This window comes from Cadophora gregata (genome assembly GCF_030347475.1).
Source record: "Cadophora gregata isolate MNR1 chromosome Unknown scaffold_6, whole genome shotgun sequence".
Classification (NCBI taxonomy): domain Eukaryota; kingdom Fungi; phylum Ascomycota; class Leotiomycetes; order Helotiales; family Ploettnerulaceae; genus Cadophora; species Cadophora gregata.
The window spans coordinates 1,693,040-1,715,021 of NW_026695929.1; the positions used below are offsets into that span (position 1 = coordinate 1,693,040).

At 48.5% G+C, this 21,982-nt stretch overlaps 5 protein-coding genes across 6 annotated transcripts; 4 read left to right on the forward strand and 1 right to left on the reverse strand.

Annotated features, from left to right (window-relative positions):
- Positions 1–2,242: 2,242 nt before the first annotated feature.
- On the reverse strand, positions 2,243–4,092 carry ONS95_012383 (uncharacterized protein). 2 transcript variants are annotated; one of them, XM_058506011.1, is made up of 4 exons: positions 3,006–4,092; positions 2,725–2,954; positions 2,590–2,676; positions 2,243–2,529 (listed from the first exon to the last, which is right to left on the reverse strand). In XM_058506011.1, exons 1-4 carry the CDS (start codon positions 3,342–3,344, stop codon positions 2,436–2,438), a joined length of 750 nt encoding a protein of 249 aa, XP_058358534.1. In that variant the 5' UTR covers positions 3,345–4,092; the 3' UTR covers positions 2,243–2,435. The 2 variants fall into 2 exon arrangements, with proteins under 2 accessions (XP_058358534.1, XP_058358535.1); XM_058506012.1 differs by having other exon boundaries at positions 2,243–2,676.
- A 2,196-nt stretch (positions 4,093–6,288) lies between these two features.
- ONS95_012384 (uncharacterized protein) lies at positions 6,289–8,656 on the forward strand (the record flags this gene model as incomplete). Its single annotated transcript, XM_058506013.1, has 5 exons — positions 6,289–6,701; positions 6,753–7,284; positions 7,356–7,484; positions 7,533–7,627; positions 7,684–8,656. The coding sequence occupies 5 exons, from the start codon at positions 6,289–6,291 to the stop codon at positions 8,654–8,656; spliced, it is 2,142 nt and encodes a 713-aa protein (XP_058358536.1).
- Positions 8,657–9,670: 1,014 nt separating this feature from the next.
- Positions 9,671–12,037, forward strand: ONS95_012385 (uncharacterized protein; the record flags this gene model as incomplete). Its single annotated transcript, XM_058506014.1, has 3 exons — positions 9,671–10,141; positions 10,191–10,428; positions 10,483–12,037. Exon 3 carries the CDS (start codon positions 10,535–10,537, stop codon positions 12,035–12,037), a length of 1,503 nt encoding a protein of 500 aa, XP_058358537.1. The 5' UTR covers positions 9,671–10,141; positions 10,191–10,428; positions 10,483–10,534.
- Positions 12,038–17,718: 5,681 nt separating this feature from the next.
- Positions 17,719–19,499, forward strand: RCO3 (glucose transporter; the record flags this gene model as incomplete). Its single annotated transcript, XM_058506015.1, has 3 exons — positions 17,719–17,834; positions 17,889–18,164; positions 18,221–19,499. The coding sequence occupies 3 exons, from the start codon at positions 17,719–17,721 to the stop codon at positions 19,497–19,499; spliced, it is 1,671 nt and encodes a 556-aa protein (XP_058358538.1).
- Positions 19,500–20,531: 1,032 nt separating this feature from the next.
- On the forward strand, positions 20,532–21,259 carry ONS95_012387 (uncharacterized protein; the record flags this gene model as incomplete). Its single annotated transcript, XM_058506016.1, has 2 exons — positions 20,532–21,065; positions 21,167–21,259. The coding sequence occupies 2 exons, from the start codon at positions 20,532–20,534 to the stop codon at positions 21,257–21,259; spliced, it is 627 nt and encodes a 208-aa protein (XP_058358539.1).
- Between the last annotated feature and the right edge of the window lie 723 nt (positions 21,260–21,982).

Sequence of the window (21,982 nt, forward strand, 5' to 3'; positions counted from 1 at the left end):
CCAATCCATTCTCAATATCCCTCCTTCTCTCTCTCCTAGAGTGACTGAAAATGATAGTACTAGCAAATGTCGTCCACTGCGCCACAAACATCACATCATGACCATCCCATAAGTTCTCGGATCTTGAACTTGGAAGTGGAGGACCAAGAGCGCAGAAGCGATGAGTTGTGCCATAACGCAAACATAGACACATATTTCCCAGGCTGATTTGGTCGTGAGCGGAGTGATGTAGTAACTGATGAAGCCAAAATGATAGCCCCGAAGAATGAAGGCCGCAAACCCGAGGAGCCCGTAAGCATCGTGAATTTGTCCGTTGGTACGACCAAGGCGATTTGGAGTATGGAGCTACATATCCAGAAGCCAATGAGTAACCCAATGAGTGAAATGACTAAACTTCGTTTTTCCTCGGCCGTTAGTTTGGTGGCTTGTGGGGTTTCAGAGGAAGGATCTGCAGGCATTTCGAATTGATCTTGTTAGGGATGCAGAAAGATTTGGTGGCATGCGGTTCTTTACATAGAAAAGATGGAGGATGTGAAAGACTGGTGTTTGCGTCAAATACCTGTGACGTGCTTCTCGGCATTACTGTGGATTTAGACCTAGTGTTTACCTCGGATCCGAACTCTGACACAGTGCATCGCTTCTGGAACAGCTCTAGAAGAACCATCACGGCTGCTGTTTCAATTGTCTCATACGTTATCGGCTTTGGATGCCTAATCTCACGTGGAAGCCGTCCGATATGTGAAGCATAATTCTACTGTAAAGGATTTCTTCATTCATAAGATCTGGTGCGGGAAGCGAGTATCCATGCTTTAAGCCGCAGCGAAAGCAAATACCTCTTTCCCAGTCAGGGTAGCCTTGCCAGAGGTTGAAATTCCAGCTCAAACTACCAAGGACACCAGAACTGTTAAGTTTTAACTCTATCGGAGATTGCTGAGTATGAGCAATATCTTCCAGTGTTCCACTCCAAAGAAAGCCCTCTGTCGAAGTCGGTTCCATCACTTCAAAGTATTGAGTCTCACTGTAATCTGGCTACCTTTAATGATGCGTAGCTTGAATACAAACTGATCAAACATCAGTTCAAATCCGTTTGTCACCCGAAAAGAAGCAGTGTATTATTCCTTCTCTGGAAGTGAGAATATATTGTGCTGTGAATGTTAAGCGAGCTGTGGATAGACCAAGCTTCGGTTCGTCGTCCACACAACACTACCACTTTGTACTTTTGCTCCATGCTCCTTGCTCCTTGCTCAAGGTTTTGCAGTGAAACTCTCTCATAGGAATGTAGGAGCCGATTTATCAGGTGAGCAAATACACAATCCCAGCCAAAATTGCTACGTGAGACCACCCACCTACAAGACACTAGAATGCCGCGCCACCCATCAGAGCCACAATAACAAAATCCCATGCTCATGCCAGATTGTCGAGATATGTGCGCAGACGATAGGTGGCCAAAGATACAGAAAGGTAAACCGAGGTGAAGAAGCAAGCAGTGAGCAGAGGATCTCAGTGAGTGATCACGGCTAGAACAGCATTTACATCTTTGCGTCTGTCATTACTGCCAGACTGAGCTGGTCCCTTGGATCTAACCCTAACTATTTGATGTCTAAGAGCGTTTTACTTCAACTTGAGCCTCTCAATCCTTCTGACAGGCGAGTTTGCTTTTGCACCTTCCAGTCTAACAACCTGCTTCCTCATCACCCAATGCCTTGGACCCCATTTGCTGCTCTATGCGCATCATTTCAGTACTTTCCCTAAACATCATTCCGTTAGGAACCACTACCATCAATCCATTATACGGATTTTTGTACGCGATGAAGGTTCCTTCGATCCAGTGGCTTTAATCCTGATCATGAGATTCGCGAGACTTGTCTACGTTTAATGGTTAATGTGGACTGAAGTAAATGTGGCGAAGTTGGGTTTCGACATGGGATCGTGCTCGTGAACGCAATAATTGACATTGAACTTGTGTCAGGATGAGCAATTGGGTAGCACCAGGCCAGGTTACAATAGAAAGATGCCATATCGTCAGACAATTTGGGAGCTGAGGTCCTGCAAGCAGTGAATATGAAATGCTTCTGACCAGAGTGGTAAGTTGAAGCGTACTGTACAAGAAGGGTCATCAGCGAGCCTTTTCTGAAATTGGGTAGTTGACTACTTGGTGCTGTAGGTGACACAATTACAGCACAGAATTTGGATCAGAGTTTATTTCTTGAAGGTTATCCTCAAATACTTCAATCGAAGGCTCTGAGCAGATCTTTAAGGAACAAAAGTCAAGGCAAGCAAAGAACATCTACAAGAACAGAAGTCTTGATTGCAAACGAGCTCATCTTCAATTTATATACAAGAATTTAAATCATGCAGAAGTAGTATCTCGCCCCATCTTCGTTCCCCTGAAATGAATATATGAACTGGTAGCTCGAGAGTCGAGTTGCGAGCATCTAACATGCCAAAGCAACGGGTCCTCCTGGTGGAGTGTATGTCTTGCCTCCATTGTTTGGTACGCTACCACTGTAGATATTGAGCTTGATACCACTAGCAGGTGTTAGCAGGTGTTAGTATTCAATGTTTTGCGCGCAGCATGTTGAGACTTACGGATCTTCACTGCTGTATGCACCAGGGAACCTGACAGTAGGGGAGCCAGTCCTTGACCCTGATCCAGTCACTTTAATGTTGGCGCATCTTGGAGTGTTAGTTGAGTCCAGCTGTTGGGTTTTGTGGGAGACATACGACATGTAGAATTGGGCCCCATTTGTCCCATAGGCTGAATGAAGAGCGAGAAGCTCTAATCGCATGAGATAGTCCCCGGGGGCAAGGCACGATGGCATCGTGAAGTCCCACCATCCTTGGTTGGCAATCATGGTGTCAACACCCCACTTCCCTTGTGCGGTATTGAGACCTTCTTGGGCGATCTTGAACCAGTTCAGGCCCGATTCACTTGCAGTACCAGCACTATCAACCTGTTGTGCTGGTCAATAATCAAAAACGAGTAGTAGATACTGTACGCATACCTTCGCAAGGTAGACCATAATGGGTCCCTTGTGACTGGCCGCGATAGGATTGTCTGGATCGTTTGCTCCTTGTGCGCCTCCAATGATGTGCTGGAACCAAGCTCCGACTCTGGCACCAGCAGGAATGGTGACGACATCCTTTGAGACTGGCTGCTTGAGGCCTGTGTTGCAAGTGATTGCTGATCCGTATACGTCCGTTACTGGATTGTTCACGGCTGGTGCTCGGATCCCATATAGCGATGGCTGCTCTGCACCATTTATACGAAGCTTTTGGAAGATACCATGTCCACTGACAACTGCACCGAAGGTAGCAAGAGAGAAAATGGTTGAAGTACGCATGATGGAATAGCTGAGGAGGTTGGGTCAAGAATTAGATTTCAGCAGAAAGTCGACTTCTCTTATACAGGTTCCAAGATACCAAGAAAAAGGACTTCAACTTCGGGGAATCGCCTGATCAGAGTAGGTGGCTTGAGAAATTAATCTATTGGCCTCTGAACCCCAGGTTACCATCATGAGAATCATGGTAATCACCTGGGGTAATTAATGGAAAACGCGGGGAGGGTTCGTTTTGATGAGAAAAGTTGAATACCGCCAGCAGGGTCTCTTCATGAACCCAGTTCAGTTACTTGAAACTGGTCGTAAGTAGGCTTAATTGAACGACAATTACATTCCTACGCAAGCCGAATAGATGAATGCAATTGGTCACAGGGGCAGGACCTGACACTAAGATCAACATACCACAGCTGTCACTTGACACCTTAGTGAACCATCCAACGGGCCGCATACCGAATATCAAATAGATTGTTTGTGAATAATTGAAATGCGGTGCTAAGGGCTGGGATGAGTGTAAGCAATATCAAGGCTAAACGGATCGATAAAACATGACCCGGCTTGGGAAGATTTAGTCTGGGAAGGATTCTTAAAGTCTTTATCTCCCACAACTGCCGGCAGATTCGTGTAATGAAGGGGAAGATTTTCAATGTGGGGCAGGAAGGAAGGATGCGTCATGAAGAGTTGTCGTTGAGAAAGCTGTGAAAGATAAACGTGCAGTCACCTGACCTCGCCCCCTACTTGCCTTCCGAGCGATCTCTGCTTTACCTTCACTAAGTTGTAAGAATTTGACATTATGTACTCGAGCAGTACATACTACGAATTCAATCAGGTAGGCGAGTTAACATCTTAATAGTGAGCCTCAGACTTCCGACTTGTCCCAATTCGGAAGGCTGAAGCTCCACGTACATCAGGTGATTACTGTTTGAATCCGCTTCATCCGACATGGCATTGGCCATTCGATGTGTGAAAATATAATTTATTCCTTGCCAGAAATAGATGAAGATGTGGAATGGTTTAAATCAGATGACGGTGAGAATTCGGTCCGCAATTATTTCAGTGCTATATTATGTTTTTTATCTCGCGGCTGAGTTCCCTTCATGCTGTTAAGTGACCGTTAGCAAGTACTTCTCTCACAGCAGCGTAAGCTTCACTTCATAGAGAATTGCTGCAGAATCTCTGGCTGTAATATTCTATTTTTCATGCATAAGTACTTTGCGTAAAGTGTGTAAATCCAACGCAAGGAAGCATTAAATCTCTGCTGTCGTGGCTTTCAGCTCATGTACCATCCCCAAGTGTGTAGGGCAGCCTCCACGGCGTCCTAGTCTCAGCTTGATCCTGTTGCATTTCCATCATTTCGTTGGCATGTTGGAAGATAGAAGACTGACAGACCGGTAACTTGGCGATAGCTGTCACAGTCTCGAGCCAAACTCTCGTGATTGCGTCGACATATGATATCGACGATTTTGTAATTTGTGCACCCCGTAGTGGCACATGTATACCGTGTACTTGTACACATGTTCGATGTAGTATTGGCGACTGAGGTGGAGTGAAGTGGAAATGGTTTGGTGTCGCTGAGGAGATGAAGTGTGGTTGGCTTTATGGAAAGTTGGAATGGCAGACCGTCGAGGTCAGAAGACTCTGACAAATTGTTGAATGAGTTGATACTGAATGGACTGTGTTGTTGTGGTGTTAAAGCCTGAAGCTGAGGGGATTATGTTTAGTTAGAAGCTCACCTTACGCGTGTTATTCAACCTCTTATACTGAACTCTGGCCCTCCATGTGCCAATTAGAGTCAGTGTGGATATTCACCAAAGTACTATCATGAATCACTGTGAGAATTACCTGAGAAAGAACAACTCACAGCTTGCTGTCAAGCCAGTGACTTGTTTGTTGATAGAGTCAATCCTCCCATTGGTCATCACAACCCATGAAGCGAGTGTCATGATGACGATGACTTTCCGGAACTCACATAACATTCTCCTTTAGAGCATAGGAGGATTACAGGTACTAGTCTGGTTTGAAGGCGACAGAGGTTTTTTGTATATGTGACTGTCTATGGTTAATTTAGACGTTCTCTGGTGGATTTTAGTTCCCAGACTCCCCTCCAACAACAAGCCTAAAACCGATCTCAAGACTGGTGAAGGAGTTGACTATCACAAGATCCCAAGTTACCCAATCAAGTTTTAGACCTAATTCACGTTCCCTTACCTAGGGACCCAAACGTGAAAGCTCTCCTAAATTCTCGAGCCTAGTTACTTTGGGTACAATAAGCGAGGTTTTTTTTATCTGAACATGCAAGTCCTTCAAGTCCCTCACGCTAGAGAAATCTCCCCCTTGAACCTTTGGAGAACATATCTCGTGATATAAGTAAATAATTACAAGGAAGGAATTCACGGCAGGTCAATCAAGTCAGACATGCCTATCCTTGGCTCTGTGTATCAACCACCACAAGTCTACATTCTTTGGCTTTCCGAAGCGACAATGTTGGGCAGCTACTAAAGCAGAGAACTTCACTCGTTCACGTTCCAACTGTTGTGGACGAAGTGGTCGATGTATGAAGAGTAGGGCCGTCTACTTACATCAGGATGCAGATAGCTGCATGATTCCTTCTGATCAGGGACATGAGGCGCTAGCTATAGGCGAGGCAGAGTAAACAATCGTCCTTTCAGGTGAGCGAGTGTATTCTGCTGGGCATGAGCCTTGTAAATTAAACGAACAGGAAATAAAACAGCTAATGATAATTTCTCACTTGTTGGACACCTCAGGAAAGAAGAGGTTGTCTGCCTGCATGAAAAGTGACGCACAACAGCCAACTGCACATGCACCTGCAGCGAGGCTTCGCTTCCAAGCCCCTCCAGCCCCATTCCCTGTGCGACACGAAGAGGCACCCTCCAGAAGTGAAAAAGAACGACAGAGACAACATTCAGATTCATCCAATCTCGTCACAACAATGGAGCCAGTATCCCTTGCCCTCAGCGTCGTCCCTCTCGCCGTCCAGCTCGGAAAAGGCATCCACAAACTCCTGGAGCTTCTCCAAGCAATCGAAGATGCACCATCTGAAATCTCATCCATCATCGACGAGGCTGAGTTCCTCCGACTGCTACTCACGCAAATAACAACGAACGATGAGACACTCGGAAAACATCGAGAGACGGAACTCGCTCTACAGCGATGCCAGAAATCACTCGGTGACCTCTGCTCGATTGCAGAATCCTTCGCTTCCGGATTTAGCTCGAAGAGAGGTTTGAAGAGGCGATGGACCGCTGTTGAGATAGTGGGTAAGAAGCAGGATTTTGTGAGGTTGAAGTCGAAGCTTTGTGATGCGAAGCTGGACCTTTTGATTGCTCAGCAGATTTCGTCTGCGTAGGTGTAGTCAGGGTTTTTGTATTGACCTAACACTGACGGGCCTTGTAGTCGGTACACGCAAGCTCAGAACTGTACGAATCAGCAATCGCTGTTTAAGCTCTTGCAGGGGTTCACGGAAGTGAGGCAATTGCTTGAGAATCAAAATCAGCTTGTGACTTCTCGATCGGTAGGAAATGCCACTGAGTTTGAAGAAGCTGTGATGGCTTTGCAGAAGCCATTTTCTGCCTCGTCTTGCCAGATTCGTAACCCAAAAGCTGTCGAGACAGGTGGCATTCGAGCGGAACAGAATAAACACTCTTGTATTACCACCCGTGAGCAGAGAGTGGCGGGTTTCCCTATATCTACCGTCACGAGAACGCCGATGGGAACATTGTACTGCTGGACGACGACCTATTACTTCATTCCAATCGACGAAGATAAAATTCTTGGAATTTCGAAAGCCGAGAAGACTGAAGTGGTGACGAGAATCAATTTCATTCCTTCGTGGTGGATCACGAGAATCGGAATGTCTCGCGTTATGGAGCTGATATCGACGAATTCAAGCACCCAGGGTTGGCAGTACCATCTTAGAACGTTCAATGTAAGTATTCGATAATTCAGTCCTACGTCCCGGCAGGAAAGTGATGGAGACATGGCGCTAACGAGCCTCAGTATGTTCCTAAGTCGTCTTTGATATTTGAGTTCTGCCGTCTCGGCAATACCGACGCTGTAAAGCACTTACTTGCAGAAAGGAAGGCTTCAGTCAACGATATGAATGAATACGGAGAGACTCCGCTACATGTAAGTTCACTGAAAGTCATCTGTGCATGGACTCTGACTCAGATATAGGTCGCGGCTGGCTATTGTCATGCAGATCTTTGCGATGTTCTTCTTCGAGCAGGTTCATGCAGGGATGTTCGCCAGCTTTCGTTCGGCAGCCCATTGTAAGTCTCGAGTTGAGAGCATCATGTCCGATGTTGTGACTCTAATAGTCGCAAAGCACAGCATTTTCGCGCGTTTTCCGCCCAGGTACGATGGTCGACCACAGAACCATGCAAATTAATACTGTGACAAGTGGGCAGTTTGAACAGACCATCCGAGCATTCTTGAGAAGCGGAGAAGAGCTCGAACATGTTAACGATGACTTCTTAATTCCCTCTCTTATCTACGCGGAGAACTTCAACAGTATTGCTGATACGAATTACTTGAGACCTTCCTTATGGATAATAGGAGAAGTTCTCCCGGTCACCAACTCGTCCGTGCTGGATTTGGCTTTCTGGGAGAGCTGTCTCCAAGCTGCTGTTTGCACACACTATGACAGACACCCCTCCACGGAATTCGTCCTAGGCCATTGCAGTGTTGAATCGATAAGAAGACTTCTATTACGTTTGCTTCAGAGTCTAAATGAGTCGTACTCGCTCTCACACAAGACGGGTGATATTCGACTCTTACTTCAGGCATCTGACGGTCTACACTTCTTTGACGAGGTATGGGGAGAAACACCAATCTCCCAGGCACTCAAGCATCCAAGATCTTTCGCTGCACTTCGCATTGCCCTGGCAGCATCATCCTATGATTTCGTAAACGTTGCTCAACAAGAAATACAGTTCCGGAGCAATGGGTGGACGGAGACTAGACTCCTTTCTGTGTTTGAGGACACGCTTAACTTGAACGCGGTTCCTTCTGGTGGCAAAACTTGTCGGGATTGCGGTGACTACAACAGTAGTCCCTGCAAAGAACAAGCTCTGCAATGGAAGAGGAGAGTTCGAAGGTACAAGGAAGGACTTGATCAAGACGTGCCATTGAACGAGGCTGAAACTCAAGAAGAACTGTCGGCAGAGAATGATAAGAAAGGCTCACGAAAAGGGGATATGTTGCGTGTGTCAAGGCACCCTAATAGCGAAACGTTGGCATGCATGATGCATAGCTCTCTTCCTCGTCTTCGTCCCCTGCTTGGTCTTCTCACAGGATAAGATCATCAAAACGACTGTGCGAAACGAAGTAGAAATTGACGGTCGAACAGAAAGATATCTTGATCCTGCTCATTTCTTTTATACTGATCTGTAAAGCTCATAAAAAGTGTGTTGAATGAGTAGAACGCTGTTTTGACATAAACCGAATGACATTGAATAAGTCCAGACAGAGATGGAGTAATCAATGGGGGAACGTACTCAATATCAACAGTACATAAATCGTAACAAATATTCAATAGCACTTACGAATCATCGATTTTCTCGCCCTCGTTCGATATTCGAGACTGGAACAAGTCCGAGCTGTGCTTTGTGTCAAGATTTTCGTGCTCTCGCAGCCAATATAAATTTGCGAAATTGAAGATGTGAGGTGGAATCCTCGTGGTGCAAATGGTCTCGCCACTTGTTGGTGCGAAAAGCCGAGTCTCCTTCCCTGCCTCTGCCTCTGTACGGCGAGTACGCCGAAGTGGCTGGGCCGGTGGAGACGATATAATATAAATGGAACGCTTGAAATGTTCAGTCGCAACGACTTCGAAGCTACAGCATATCGGCGCGAGAAAAGGAAGACCCTGAATATCACGTTCATAAGATGTGTCTTTCACATGCCATGGCCATGGCCATCAGCGTCCGGTTCCTCATGTGCTGATTTCTTCTGGTCATCCGGGTCAGATGATGCGACCGAGAAAGTCTGGAGAAGCGAAGCGAAGCGCGGGTGTGGTGTGGGGTGGGGACGGAAGGAGGAGCGGATCCAGCTCCAGCTGTGAAGCCTGGCCACCTCATCTTTCACATGCTCGCCGAAAGAAGGAAATTTCCCCGGGCCCTCCAGCTTGCTGCTTGCTGACAACGAGCGCTGCGGACGATGCTCGGGGTGAGGCTCGGGGTGAGGTAGGCCGGAATGGCAATTGTACTGTTCGTAGTCACGTACCTAGTGTACTGTCCGATTTCGCACTCAACACATTTGAAGCTCAAGTAAAGAAAGAGTCGAGATCTTGAGTGAGGTGAGGTGTGCGACTTTTTTCTCTCTGGAAGCAGCAGATCTCGCCCGTTTGCGCCGATGCAGCAAATACACTACTGTAACATCGCTGACAGAAGAACGAGCGCCCATTGGCCGAATAGCCGTGACTCTGCCCTTCTTGACCTCGGCATTGCGCCCATTCCCCAGGATCCCGCCAGCCCATGCGGTCTCCGTCTTTAGGTCCGCGTGCATCGTTGAACTAACAAAACCGACCTCGTTCTCCACCTTCTCCTCCTCTCTCTCACACAATCCAAACTCACAAGTTCTCCCTCCTCTCCATCCTCTCTTCCAATCTCTCACACATCCTGCAAAATGACACCCAGAGTTATTGTTGTTGGTGGTGGCTGTAAGCGCTTCAACCTCGATGACCCCACTCAATGGATTCCTAACGTTTGAATAAACAGTGTCCGGCCTCAGTGCTGCGCATACCATCTACCTGGCTGGTGGCAACGTGGTGGTTCTGGATAAGCAAGGTATATAGAATCTGTAAATCTGGTCTGACATCTGCTAATAGCGCTGCAGGTTTCTTCGGCGGAAACTCTACAAAGGCCACTTCTGGCATCAACGGAGCCCTGACTCGGACACAAGTCGACTCGAAGATCCAAGACAGCGTCAAGCAATTCTACGATGATACCCTCAAATCCGCAAGAGACAAGGCCAGGCCAGATCTGATCAAGGTCTTGACATACAAGTCCGCGGCGGCTGTTGAGTGGCTTCAGGATGTGTTCAATCTAGATTTGACCCTCGTGTCGCGGCTAGGGTGCGTATGATTCGTTCCAGATGCACAATCACATGCTAATTTTTAATTCTGCAGAGGTCACTCCCAGCCAAGAACACACAGAGGGCACGATGCGAAATTCCCTGGTATGGCCATCACATATGCGTTGATGCAAAGACTCGAGGAGCTCGCAGAACAGGAACCTGAGCGTGTACAAATCATCAAGAAGGCCCGCGTTACCGGACTGAACAAGGACGGAAACAAGATCACTGGTGTCTCATATGAGTTCGGTGGCGAGACGGACACTATTGATGGCCCAGTCGTTTTGGCAACTGGTGGATACGCAGCCGATTTCACAGAGACCTCTCTTCTCAAGAAGTGGAGGCCAGATACCTTTGACCTTGCATCTACCAACGGCGTTCACGCGACCGGTGATGGACAGAAGATGGTCATGGCTATTGGAGGTAACGGAATTGATATGGACAAGGTCCAGGTACATCCTACCGGTCTTGTTGATCCAAAAGATCCCGGATCCAAGTGGAAGTTTTTGGCCGCTGAGGCTCTCCGTGGTGAGGGTGGTCTTCTCTTGAATGGAGATGGCAACCGTTTCTGCGACGAACTTGGTCACCGTGATTACGTTTCCGGTGAGATGTGGAAGGAGAAGGACAAGGGAAAATTCCCCGTCCGCTTAATTCTGAACTCAAAAGCCTCAAATGTTCTCGACTTCCACACTCGCCACTACTCCGGCCGTGGTCTGATGAAGAAGATGACTGGCAAGGAGCTCGCAAAGGAGATTGGCTGCACACCAGAGCACCTCCAATCCACATTCAGCGCATATAACGACATTGCCGCAGGCAAGAAGAAGGATCCATACGGCAAGAAGTTCTTCCACAATGGCCCAGTAAACGTTGATGATGACTTCCACGTTGCCGTCATGGAGCCTGTCCTCCATTTCACCATGGGTGGTATCGAGATCAACGACAAGGCCGAGATTCTCAACTCAGAAGGCAAGCCATTCGAGGGTCTTTACGGATGCGGCGAGGTAGCAGGAGGTGTCCACGGAGCCAACCGTCTCGGAGGCTCTTCTCTCCTCGGCTGCGTTGTTTACGGACGTGTTGCAGGCGACACTGCCAGCAACTACCTCTTCCAGAACGCCCTTAAGGGCAGCGCAGGTGCATCATCACGTCTCGGCCAAATCTCCCTTCACATCGACCCTTCGCAGCCAGGCAAGATCTCCGTAGAGTGGGACAGCCAGGGTTCCAGCTCCGGAACGGGCTCCAAGCAAGCACAGCAGTCACAGTCTTCAGCCGGTCCTGTCATGAGCAAGAATGGCGACTCTTCCGACCCAGGAAAGGTCAGCAAGCCTAGCAAGCCCTCCGAGTTCAAGATTCCCGAGAAGGAGTTTTCAATGGAGGAAGTTGCTAAGCACAACAAGAAGGAGGATCTCTGGGTTGTGGTCAAGGGCGTCGTGATGGATTTGTCTGATTGGCTTGATGAGCACCCAGGTGGACCACAGGCTATCATGAACTTCATGGGTCGTGATGCGACCGAGGAGTTTGAGATGTTGCACGATGATGAGGTTATTAGAAAGTACGCGCCTTCGCAGGTCATTGGACGTGTGAAGGGCCAGAAGATTACGCTGGAGGCATAGATTGAAAATTGAGTTGGGAGCAGCGGCGGGGAAAGGATTAGGATGATGATGGCTTCGGTTGGGTGTATTGATAGCTAGCAAGTACTCTTTTTACGCCTACCTACTTCTTGGGTATCAGCCTCTCTTAAGACACTCATACATACAACACAAAATGCATACTCGTGTTTTACCTGTCGATTATTTTGACCTCACTTTTTGCATGTTTGTGACCCGGATCCCGGAACCACCTACCACGCACGATGAAGGGCAGTTAAGCTCACTGTATCATGAATTTGCCTGTAGTGTTGGAGGAGGGGGCGGGGAGGCGGTTAGGAAACACCAAACCAGACCACCAGCCCAACAGTCTGCGAAGTAGGCAATATTGAAGGAAGGAAGGAAGAAGTAAAAATGCAAGGTGGTGGCAGACATGTGGCCATGTCGCATCATCTCACCTCAAATGCGGCACTGGATGGGGACGGAATAGCATCCGGACCACTGACTGACTGAATAAAGTCGCCGATCGAGTGAAGCCGAGTAAGAATAAATGCAAATGAGACCTTTGGAGATTGGAGGAAAGCTTGCAATCGAGGAGAGTGACCAGTGACCATTTTCCCTGCCTTGTTCGCGTGGTGCTGGGGATGAAATGGGATTTTGGAATCCGGAGTGGGGAATGGAGGCTGGGAAAATGATAGATAGATAGGCAAGGTTGGATGAGGTATGAGACGAGGAAGGGAGATGAGAGTGAGTGATGAGAAAAGGTGCGATGAAAGTGAAGTGAGATGATAATGAAGGAACTGGCTGTGTATGTCTTACGCTGGGGTTTCTTCGGGTGGAGCAGAATGTGTTTATGAGGATTGATACGGAGCGTGAGGATAATAGGGAGAGGGACAGAGAGTGAAGTGAGAGCAAGATTAAGAGGCAAATGAGAATCAGAAAGTACAATACCGTACTCGCAGTACTGCCTCTGCGAGGCTTTGACAGGTTTTCGTTTGCTGGAGACAGATGGGTGAGAGGGCACAAGAGTGAGTAGAACACCCGGATTGAAAAAGAACAGAAGACGTAAGACATGAAAACAAAAACGAAAATTATGAGCAAAGCCCAACCATAGAGACAACTCCCATGCGCGAAGGGCGCCAAAAGTCTGCTCGTAGATCCACGCCCTGCATGCAAACAGGACAACGTACGTCTTGAAAATATCCACGCTGGGCAACCAACTTCATTCCAAGGTTTTTGTCAACTCACGCTGCGTGTGCGAAGAGAAATTCGTATGAGAAGAGAGGTCAAGATCAGCGACGTCAATGATGTGCTTCAAAAACACCGCCGACATCAAACCGACAACCCGCCCTCCCAACTCAGCCCCATCGCATCGCCTCTTTAATCAACCTGCCTGGTTCTTTTAAGGGTCCTCAATCCCAGCTACAGGTAGGTAGGCTCGGTAGGTACCTGCGGCGATACCAAATGCATGAACATGAACACCGCAGTGGAGGGATCCCCCCAAGGCAAGGCTCCCGTCCTGTCAGGTCCAGTCCAGCATGCACACGGTACTGTATCCACAAACGGCCCGAAAGAAGCTCCAGAGGAACGGAACGAAACGGACCCAGCGACCCGAAGCGATCGCTGGTGCAGGAGAAGTGTGGATGTGCGATACAGCGACTTATGCACCCCGGATTTTTGATGGGTTGGGGCTGGGTGTGCCAAGATTTCGGGCTTTGGACGTCGTTGTTGTTGTTGGTGGTGGTGGGATTGTTGTTGTCGCTTGATTTTGTTGATGATGCTTCGCGAATGAATTTGAGATTGATTCAATATGTTGCTACAGCTATAGCTGTTGGTCATGATGGATTTCTATGAGACATTTGGGACATGATGATTATTTGATCATAAAAATAGGGACGTCGCTTTCTGTTTCATGCTGTGGTGGGTTGTGCGCACTGTGGTTATTTTGGCTTTCGCTTCGCATCGCCTGGCCCTGTAGCGTTGTTTACTTGCGTAGCCTTGCATATCCGAGGATTTGATGGTCATACCTGTTGAGCGGAATTGTACTTCAGCTGTCCTCAAACACCGTGTAAATGTGTAGGCTATCTGGAGCACAGAGATCGAGATACTCTCGGTCAACTTGTTAATATAGCGTATTCGGAAATGCTTTGGCATTCTTGACCAGAGCAGAGCATGCGGGTTTTGCGAAGGACGCGGAGGACTTTGTAGCTGAGAGGCTAGACAAGTTTGGCGGAGTAGCATGCACTGAAGGTAGAAGAGCTTTGGAATCCCCTGGTGGAGCATCCTATTGTCCTTAGAAGCCTGGGAGAGATATGAACGTCTCACTGCTACGTCACCACTACGCAGAACTCCTGGTTCGAGATGCAAAGACCAAGAACCGCCGGGAAAAGATATTCGACAGCGAGAAATTCGACAGAGGTGGTTGCCATAGCCAACAGCCTTGCTTGCATCTGAAGCTGGCTGGTGCTCATGCTGGTACATATTTTGTTGATATGTAAGTGCATTGCAGTTTTGCCTCCGGGGATTATTCATCTGAATATTGTCAGATCATGATTTGTTTGGTGGCACCACAGGGCTGCAGAACAGTGTATCCTATGTTCCCATAGTTGATACAGAGCCAGGACCGAACCTGGAAGCCAAGAGCAAGTTCTCGCATATTGTATCGAGTGATCGTTGAGATTGTCAGTCCCTATCAACCGTGAATCCTGCCAATGATAGCTGAGGAGTACCTAAAAGGGGTAACATGTTCGCTTTCTTTGGCAATCTCTCCAACTCTACAAATCCTGGATTGTGACATGCAGATGTGTTGGAACTCATCTATTTCCACAACAGCAGGGATAAATGGTGCCCATCAAGTCGAATCGTGTGATGCTGGCAGGCGGGTGGTGATCATTTCCACCCTCCCGCCGCCGATAAATGCCCTACCCGACGACAGCCGTGGTCATGCCACAACCCTATTCAATTGTCATGCGGCATTGCGATACACCTCCTCCTAGCATTTCGAGTTCCTCATATCAACCTGTGTTGTGAGGGTAGCGTGTCATGGTGGATGATAACTTGATGCATGGAAGGATTGACCCTCATTTGGTGGCTTGAAAGTACCGAAGTGGATAGCCACATCCACATCCACTGATCTGACCGCTTGGCAGCACATATGTCAACTTGGCAAGACCTCCGCTTAAAACCAACTGCAAGAAACTTTCAATACAAATTATGACAAGACTGGACTTGCTGGAGGCGGCTGGGAGCGCGGTGCCCAAGGCTGGTAAAGAAGTTACTCCTCACTTGGCGAGCTTGGGGGTACTTGGCCAGTAGTCATAAACGAGGGCAAACATTACCGAGGCGGCAAATCAGTATTTAACATCAATACCAGTTTTGTAGTGCTTGCGTAACTGGTCCTTCCTCTTATCGAAGAGCATATCCAGAATCCAAAACCAACACGCAGAGCAGTCAGGCGATTGGCGTCTGTTGGTCGTGGCGGCAGACTCCGTGGAGATGAGTATTAATAGGTGATGTGGACGGTATCTCCCTTGCCGCGCAATTCTAATGAAACGTGGGAGTTTTGAATGCAGGGAGGGAACAAAAAGATGCAGGAGATGAAAAAGGAGACAAACATGGCTTGACGATATAATTAACTCTACCCTCCCTACCTATCAACCATGTTGCTGCATTGCGAAAGCAGACAGCATGGCAAGTCGACGAGAACACAAGCCTTGGGAGCTTCTTGGGACTCTTGGTTACACGAAGTCATACCGAGCTCCAGAGACGGTGAGCTGAAGACGCACAAGACGAGGAATAGCAATAGGGCAGACCTTGCGCTACAGAAGCAGAAGGGTACCCACCGATGATCACCACAAGGAAGGAAGAGAATGTGTAACGAGTGACAGAAAAGGGCTGCACTGCACTGCACTGCATTTCAATCCACGTCAACAAAGTTTGGTATCTTGTGGCATTATAGAAAGGTGATGAGTGTATTATACAGGCCATGTCAGCTGAATGTGTCATGTCATGACATTTGGGGGTTGGCACCTAGCACTTGGGACTCGCGGTGTGAAAACTTGAGAGGGGGAGTTAGTTACAGTTGCCCTGAGTTGAAGGCGAGCGAGCGAGGTTTCGGTTTCGGTTCGGCAATGCCAGTGTGAAAGTCAGGCTAAGCTCAGTTCAGCCCGTCTAAACTCCTTAGATACGTTTTCCAGGCGGTGTAAGGGGCTGTTCTGCCGCTTTTCACCTAATGCTTCACGGCAGCGCCATCAGTCCACCTTCAGCATTACCTAAGGTAGGTAGGTAGGTACCTTAGGTATCCTGCCTGCCTACGCTGCCTCCCCTGACCCAGCCATCCTATCCTACGCTATCCTATCCTATCCTATCCTGCGCGTCCGGATGAAAGAAGGAGCGCCTCATCTGCTGCTGCTTTACGCAAACTCCAGAATTAAAGAATCCTTCAACGTTGCTTTCCGCTGCACTGGTTCTGGTTGTATGGCTGGCTTGCTTAACGCGCTCTGTTCCCGCCTGTCAAAGTCAAACAGCCCCGGCCTTCTGGAAAACCACCCTACAGACTACAGTACAGTACTGTACAGTACCCCCGTCTCCGCACTCCCAGACTTCTGTCTCCCCTCGCCTTGCCCTGCCGGGCCTGCCCTGCCCTGCCCCTTCCCCGGGTCTGGTCTGTTCGAGGCTGGGCACTTCCATTATTCTCAACTCCCCCCAAGTTACCTATCACGATATCAACCACTGTGTCGACCATCACTCCATCGTCCATTGTCCACCGCTCCACTCCCGCCGGCCTCGTGTTTCTCGTCATAAACGCATCTTCGTCCTCCTGCTGTGTCTCGCAGGAAATCCTTCCTCGCCGCCTGCCCGCATCGGCATCGCACCGCACCGCACTGCTCATTTCGTGGCAATTTTTGACCCTATTTCGGAGCACGGAATGACCAGGCCCTGCAGGCGACGGTGCCACACCCTGCCTGCGCAACCCATCAGCTTCTCAGCTCCAAGCCATCGCGCCCGCCCCGTCCAGTAGCTGCAGCAGCCCAGCACTCAAGCCCAAACCCAAGCCCAAGCCCAGGCCGCTCTTTGCGACTCCAGCGCTGCACTTCCGCCAGTCCCAGTAGTAGTAGTCCCTCCACTGTGAGCAGTCTGAGGCCTGTCTGGCGTGTCTTCCATTCCATTGTCTTGCCTGCCCAGTGCCCAGCAAGCAGCACCCTCTGCCCTCGCCCTCTCCCTCACCTTGGAGTCTTGGACACTGCGCTTGCTCCTCTTCCCCATCATCCATACTCCCCAACTGCCTTTCTTCCCCACACCAACCTAACTCCCATAAACTGCCTTGTCTTCGCTCTTCCGGCATCCTCTCTCCCCGTCCTCGAGCCAGCGACCCGCTCTCCCTCTCCGACAGACCACCCCCTCGTCTCCTGTCCACTGCCCTCTCCGACTATCTCCACCCTCTTCGATCTTTGTCGACCACCTCTCAAATCCACGTGAGTCTGCGACTGGATTGACTGACTGTGGTGTGCTGGGAAAGCGTTGGAACAAGGAGGGAATGATTCTCACGACTACTGGGTACAACTCTGCGAGAACTCCCGGTTGCCAATAGGGATGCCTATTCCCATGCACCAGAATCCCGATGATCACAGACCAATCTTCAACCCCATCCCTTCGTCGACAACACCGACCATTATCTGCGCCGACCTGACGAACTCATCTATTGCACCATGGCAATAGCCATGGCCTGGCACAAACCCGACAATGTCGCTGGCTCATCAGCACCGGCCATCATGGTCGGGCTGTTTGTCGCAACTGGAGGACTGCTTTTCGGTTACGACACTGGGTGAGTAGGGTGGAAGAGGGAACATGGAGTAGATGGAGACTGACGGAGACATAGCACAATATCTGGAATACTGGCTATGAAGGCATTCCGCGAACAATTCTCGACGGGATACATCGATCCGCACGATGGCTTCCCCAACGTTTCTCCAGCTCAGTCGTCAATAATAGTTGCGATACTCAGTGCGGGAACCTTTTTTGGAGCACTGCTAGCAGCACCTATTGGTGACAAAATCGGCCGTCGTATATCACTGATCATTGCTGTGATTATATTCTCTTTCGGTGTTCTTCTTCAGACGATAGCAATGGCAATTACTCTACTAGTTCTTGGGAGGTACGATTGACCCTGCTTTAGCGCACTTTGCTACGAGACTGACCTGACTTGGACAGATTCTTTGCCGGACTAGGTGTTGGAATTGTCTCGGTGTTGGTTCCCTTGTATCAATCCGAAATGGCCCCGAAATGGATTCGAGGTACTCTGGTTTGTGCGTATCAGCTTGCCATCACCACTGGTCTTTTCCTCGCTGCTGTTGTCAACATCCTGACCGAAGGAATGAACCACCGCAACGCCTTTCGTATTCCACTTGCCATGCAATTCATTTGGGCTGGTGTTCTTCTCCTTGGATTGTTACTCTTGCCAGAGACGCCGCGGTATCTTATCAAACGGAACTTACATGCCGCAGCGGCCTCTTCTCTCAGTCGGTTACGCCGACTTGATATTACGCATCCAGCTTTGATCGAGGAACTGGCTGAGATCCAAGCCAATCACGAATATGAATTGAGCCTTGGTCCTTCCACATACCGAGATGTTTTCTTCGGTTCTCCCCATCTCGGCCGTCGCCTGATTACCGGATGTGGTTTACAAATTCTGCAGCAACTATCCGGATGCAACTTCATCTTCTATTACGGCACCACTTTTTTCGCTCGTATCAACGTCAAATCACCTTACGTTGTCGCTCTGGTAACCAATGTTGTCAACGTCGTCTCTACGATTCCTGGAATGTTCCTTGTCGAAACCTTGGGTAGGCGTCGACTTCTCATGATTGGTGCTTTTGGCATGGCTGTATGTCAAATAATTGTCGCCTCTGTTGGAACTGCCATGCCCGACTCCAATGCAGCCAGCATGGTCCTCATCGTCTTTGTATGCCTTTATTTATTCTTCTTCGCCGCTTCTTGGGGACCTGTTGCTTGGGTCGTCACCTCCGAAATTTATCCCCTCAAAGTCCGTGCCAAATCGATGTCGATCTCGACAGCTTCCAACTGGCTACTCAATTTTTCTCTTGGATATGGAACGCCGTATCTAGTGAACCCTGGTCAAGGTTACGCCAATCTGCAGTCAAAGGTCTTCTTTATATGGGGAACGTTTTGCGCCATTGCAGTCGTTTTCGTTTGGGCGATGGTCTACGAAACGAGCAGAATTAGTCTAGAACAGATCGACGAAATGTACGAGAGAGTTGACCGTGCCTGGAACAGCAAATCTTTCCAGCCAAGTTGGAGCTTCCAAGAGATGCGAGACGAAGGAGTTTCGGCGAGTGGGATTCAACTCACCGAAACCGAAGAGCCTCGACGGCGGACTGCTACGAGTACCAGCACCGCCGACAGCAGCACAACCATGACAGAGGAAGACAAGATTATTGCCCAATTAGGGGACGTAGATCTAAGTTATTAATATCCCGATTTTGCTTTTTGTCTCACTTCAGTGTAATTCAGCGTGGAGTTTTCTGTCATGGAGTTTATGGGAGGCGGCAACCACACCCTCGGAGTTTTGGGACACACCTCTATCAAGGAATTGAGGTGAGGGTATCTGTATCTGGGGGATCGGCTTGTCCAACATCATTTTCTTCGGCGATTAAATGGGGTTCCTTCAAAATTGGGAATCTTACGATGGAATAATCGTCGTCGGGGACAGAAACATATACCATGACTATGATACTATATCAAACCAGTCAGTTAGCTGCATGATGGCTAGTCGGACGAACCAGACAGACGCGATGGCGAGATACCTACCGACCGCTGCTAAGACCAAAATAAAGATGCAGTGTGAATGATATATACTTTATCTATGTATGGCATTGTTCATCTGCTCGTAAATGTACTACATGACACACAACTTGACTTTTCACCTCTCACGACTTGGCTGGGATGAATGAAGTCTTACAGCAAATACTACGAAATAGTCTACCAAGATTCAGATTCCCTAACACCCTTTGTTAAGACATATCTCCTGCCAGAGTTGACACAACTTCGTCCGTTTCCGCGTCAAGTCTTGAGCAGTGTAATCAACCCTCTATCGAATCTATCGAACTCGAGTTGCACGTCTTGCTCGTCTTGCGTGTCCGAGCAGGACACGGTCAAAAACCTCTCAACCGTTGTTGGAAGTTGCAATATTAACGAACGTGATTTGACAAGAACACCCTGCTCAACTCGACTTTGAGTCAATGGAGGACTTTGCATACATTTGAACTCGAAGAGAAGATGGAGTAGATTGCTCGTTGAATGATGAATGAATAATAACGGTCACCGATACTCAGAAGTGCGAAGTTCTAAAGCGAGCAAGCCTCAAAGAACCAAGTGCTACAAGCAACAGTCCTATTAGTCAGTCAATGCCAAGAAATGCGAAATCGAACCGCCAATATCGTCATGGCTCCACATCCAGACCTCCCCTCCATACCAACAAACTCAATAGCCAAACCCTTCCAAAATGCGCCTCAAGACATTTATCTACCCATTGCTCTGCGCAGCCTTCTCCGTATTCGCCGCTCTCCCAAATCAAAAGCCTCTCTCAAACCCCGACACCAACCTCGGACCCGCGATGCCCTCTCCACCATCTGCCTCCAACCCAGGCGGCTCCAGCAACAGCCCCAGCGACAGCGTAATACTCTCGGACGTCCTAGGCAATGACCGTAGTATCAACATATTCGCAGGTTTCACGCGCGACTTTGCGACCATCTCCCAGCGCTTCGAAGACAGCAATGCGAATACCACCATCCTGGCACCTATCAACTCGGCGATTATGGCGTTACCGCGCAAACCGTGGGAAGATCCCAAGGATTATGATGTGCTCGGCGCGGAGGCCTATGAGGGCGAGAAGGGGGAGGAGCGCGCGCATAGGAATATGAGGAGGTTTGTGGAGGCGCATGTTGTGCCGGTTAGTCCGTGGAGGGAGGGGGAGAAGGTTAAGACTTTGGCTGGTGGGGAGGTTTGGTGGGAAGGGAAGGAGGGAGGGATAAAGTTGGTGAGTTTGATCTTTCTATTATGGATTCTATCGAAGAATTTGGTTGCGGCGCCGGTAGATTTGAAGTGTTGTGGTGAATGGTGCTAACTTTCGATATGTAGATCCAACCGGGCAATATTGAAGTCAGTTCTGTGGCGAGTAAGGTGTATAATGGTGAAGTTTGGATCTTGAAAGGTGTGAGGAACTATGTGTAGTGGAGAGAAGGCCGGTATACTGAGTTATATTTATGCGTTGGCGTTGCTGGGCGTTTTGATTCTCAAGACTTCGGAAATACTGCTTGTTGAATATAGGCGTCTCGGAATACACGAATGGAGGGGCTTGTTTGCGGAGAATGAATTTGCAGTGTCGACGTAAAGTTATGGCATACATGGCATTCGGAATGATATACGGTTGTGTTTGAAAAACACCCTATTCAAAGAAATAACGAGATCTCTCAATATACAATGGGTAAATAGCAGACGATTAATGTATTGGAAGAACCTCAAAATCATGACATGTCTTCCACTGTTGCCTTTCATGAGCTTTGTTTTTCATATTGCCTTCTTGGTGAATCTTGGATACAAAGCAAAATTGGGAAGCCATCTCCAAGTCCAAGTCCTTACTTACAGTGAATCAATCTAAGCGAGACTCAAATTCCCAGAAATAAGAAGCGCATACTAGAATACACCAAAGGAAGAGTTATCAGTCATTGCATCAATCAAACAGTCTATCTGCTAAAGTAATTGGGACTGAATGGTGTCTCCACCTTGTGGCCATGGTTATTCAATATTTTACATGGCCTGCAGCACATCTCACATCCTTATAATTTGAGACAATTGAGCACTCGAGCTCAGTCGTGTATCACCTAAGAGACCCTTCTTAGACTCGTAGTCTACATCTTTCGCTTTCTTCTAATCAATAGTGGTGACTTCGTTCAA

Bases quoted from the DNA above. Each gene is read 5' to 3' on its own strand.
- ONS95_012383 (XM_058506011.1), bottom strand. From the start codon at position 3,344: ATGCGTACTTCAACCATTTTCTCTCTTGCTACCTTCGGTGCAGTTGTC. The intron at 2,955-3,005 runs GTATGCGTACAG...CCAGCACAACAG, and splicing joins TTATGGTCTACCTTGCGAAG to GTTGATAGTGCTGGTACTGC. The intron at 2,677-2,724 runs GTATGTCTCCCA...TAACACTCCAAG, and splicing joins GGGGCCCAATTCTACATGTC to ATGCGCCAACATTAAAGTGA.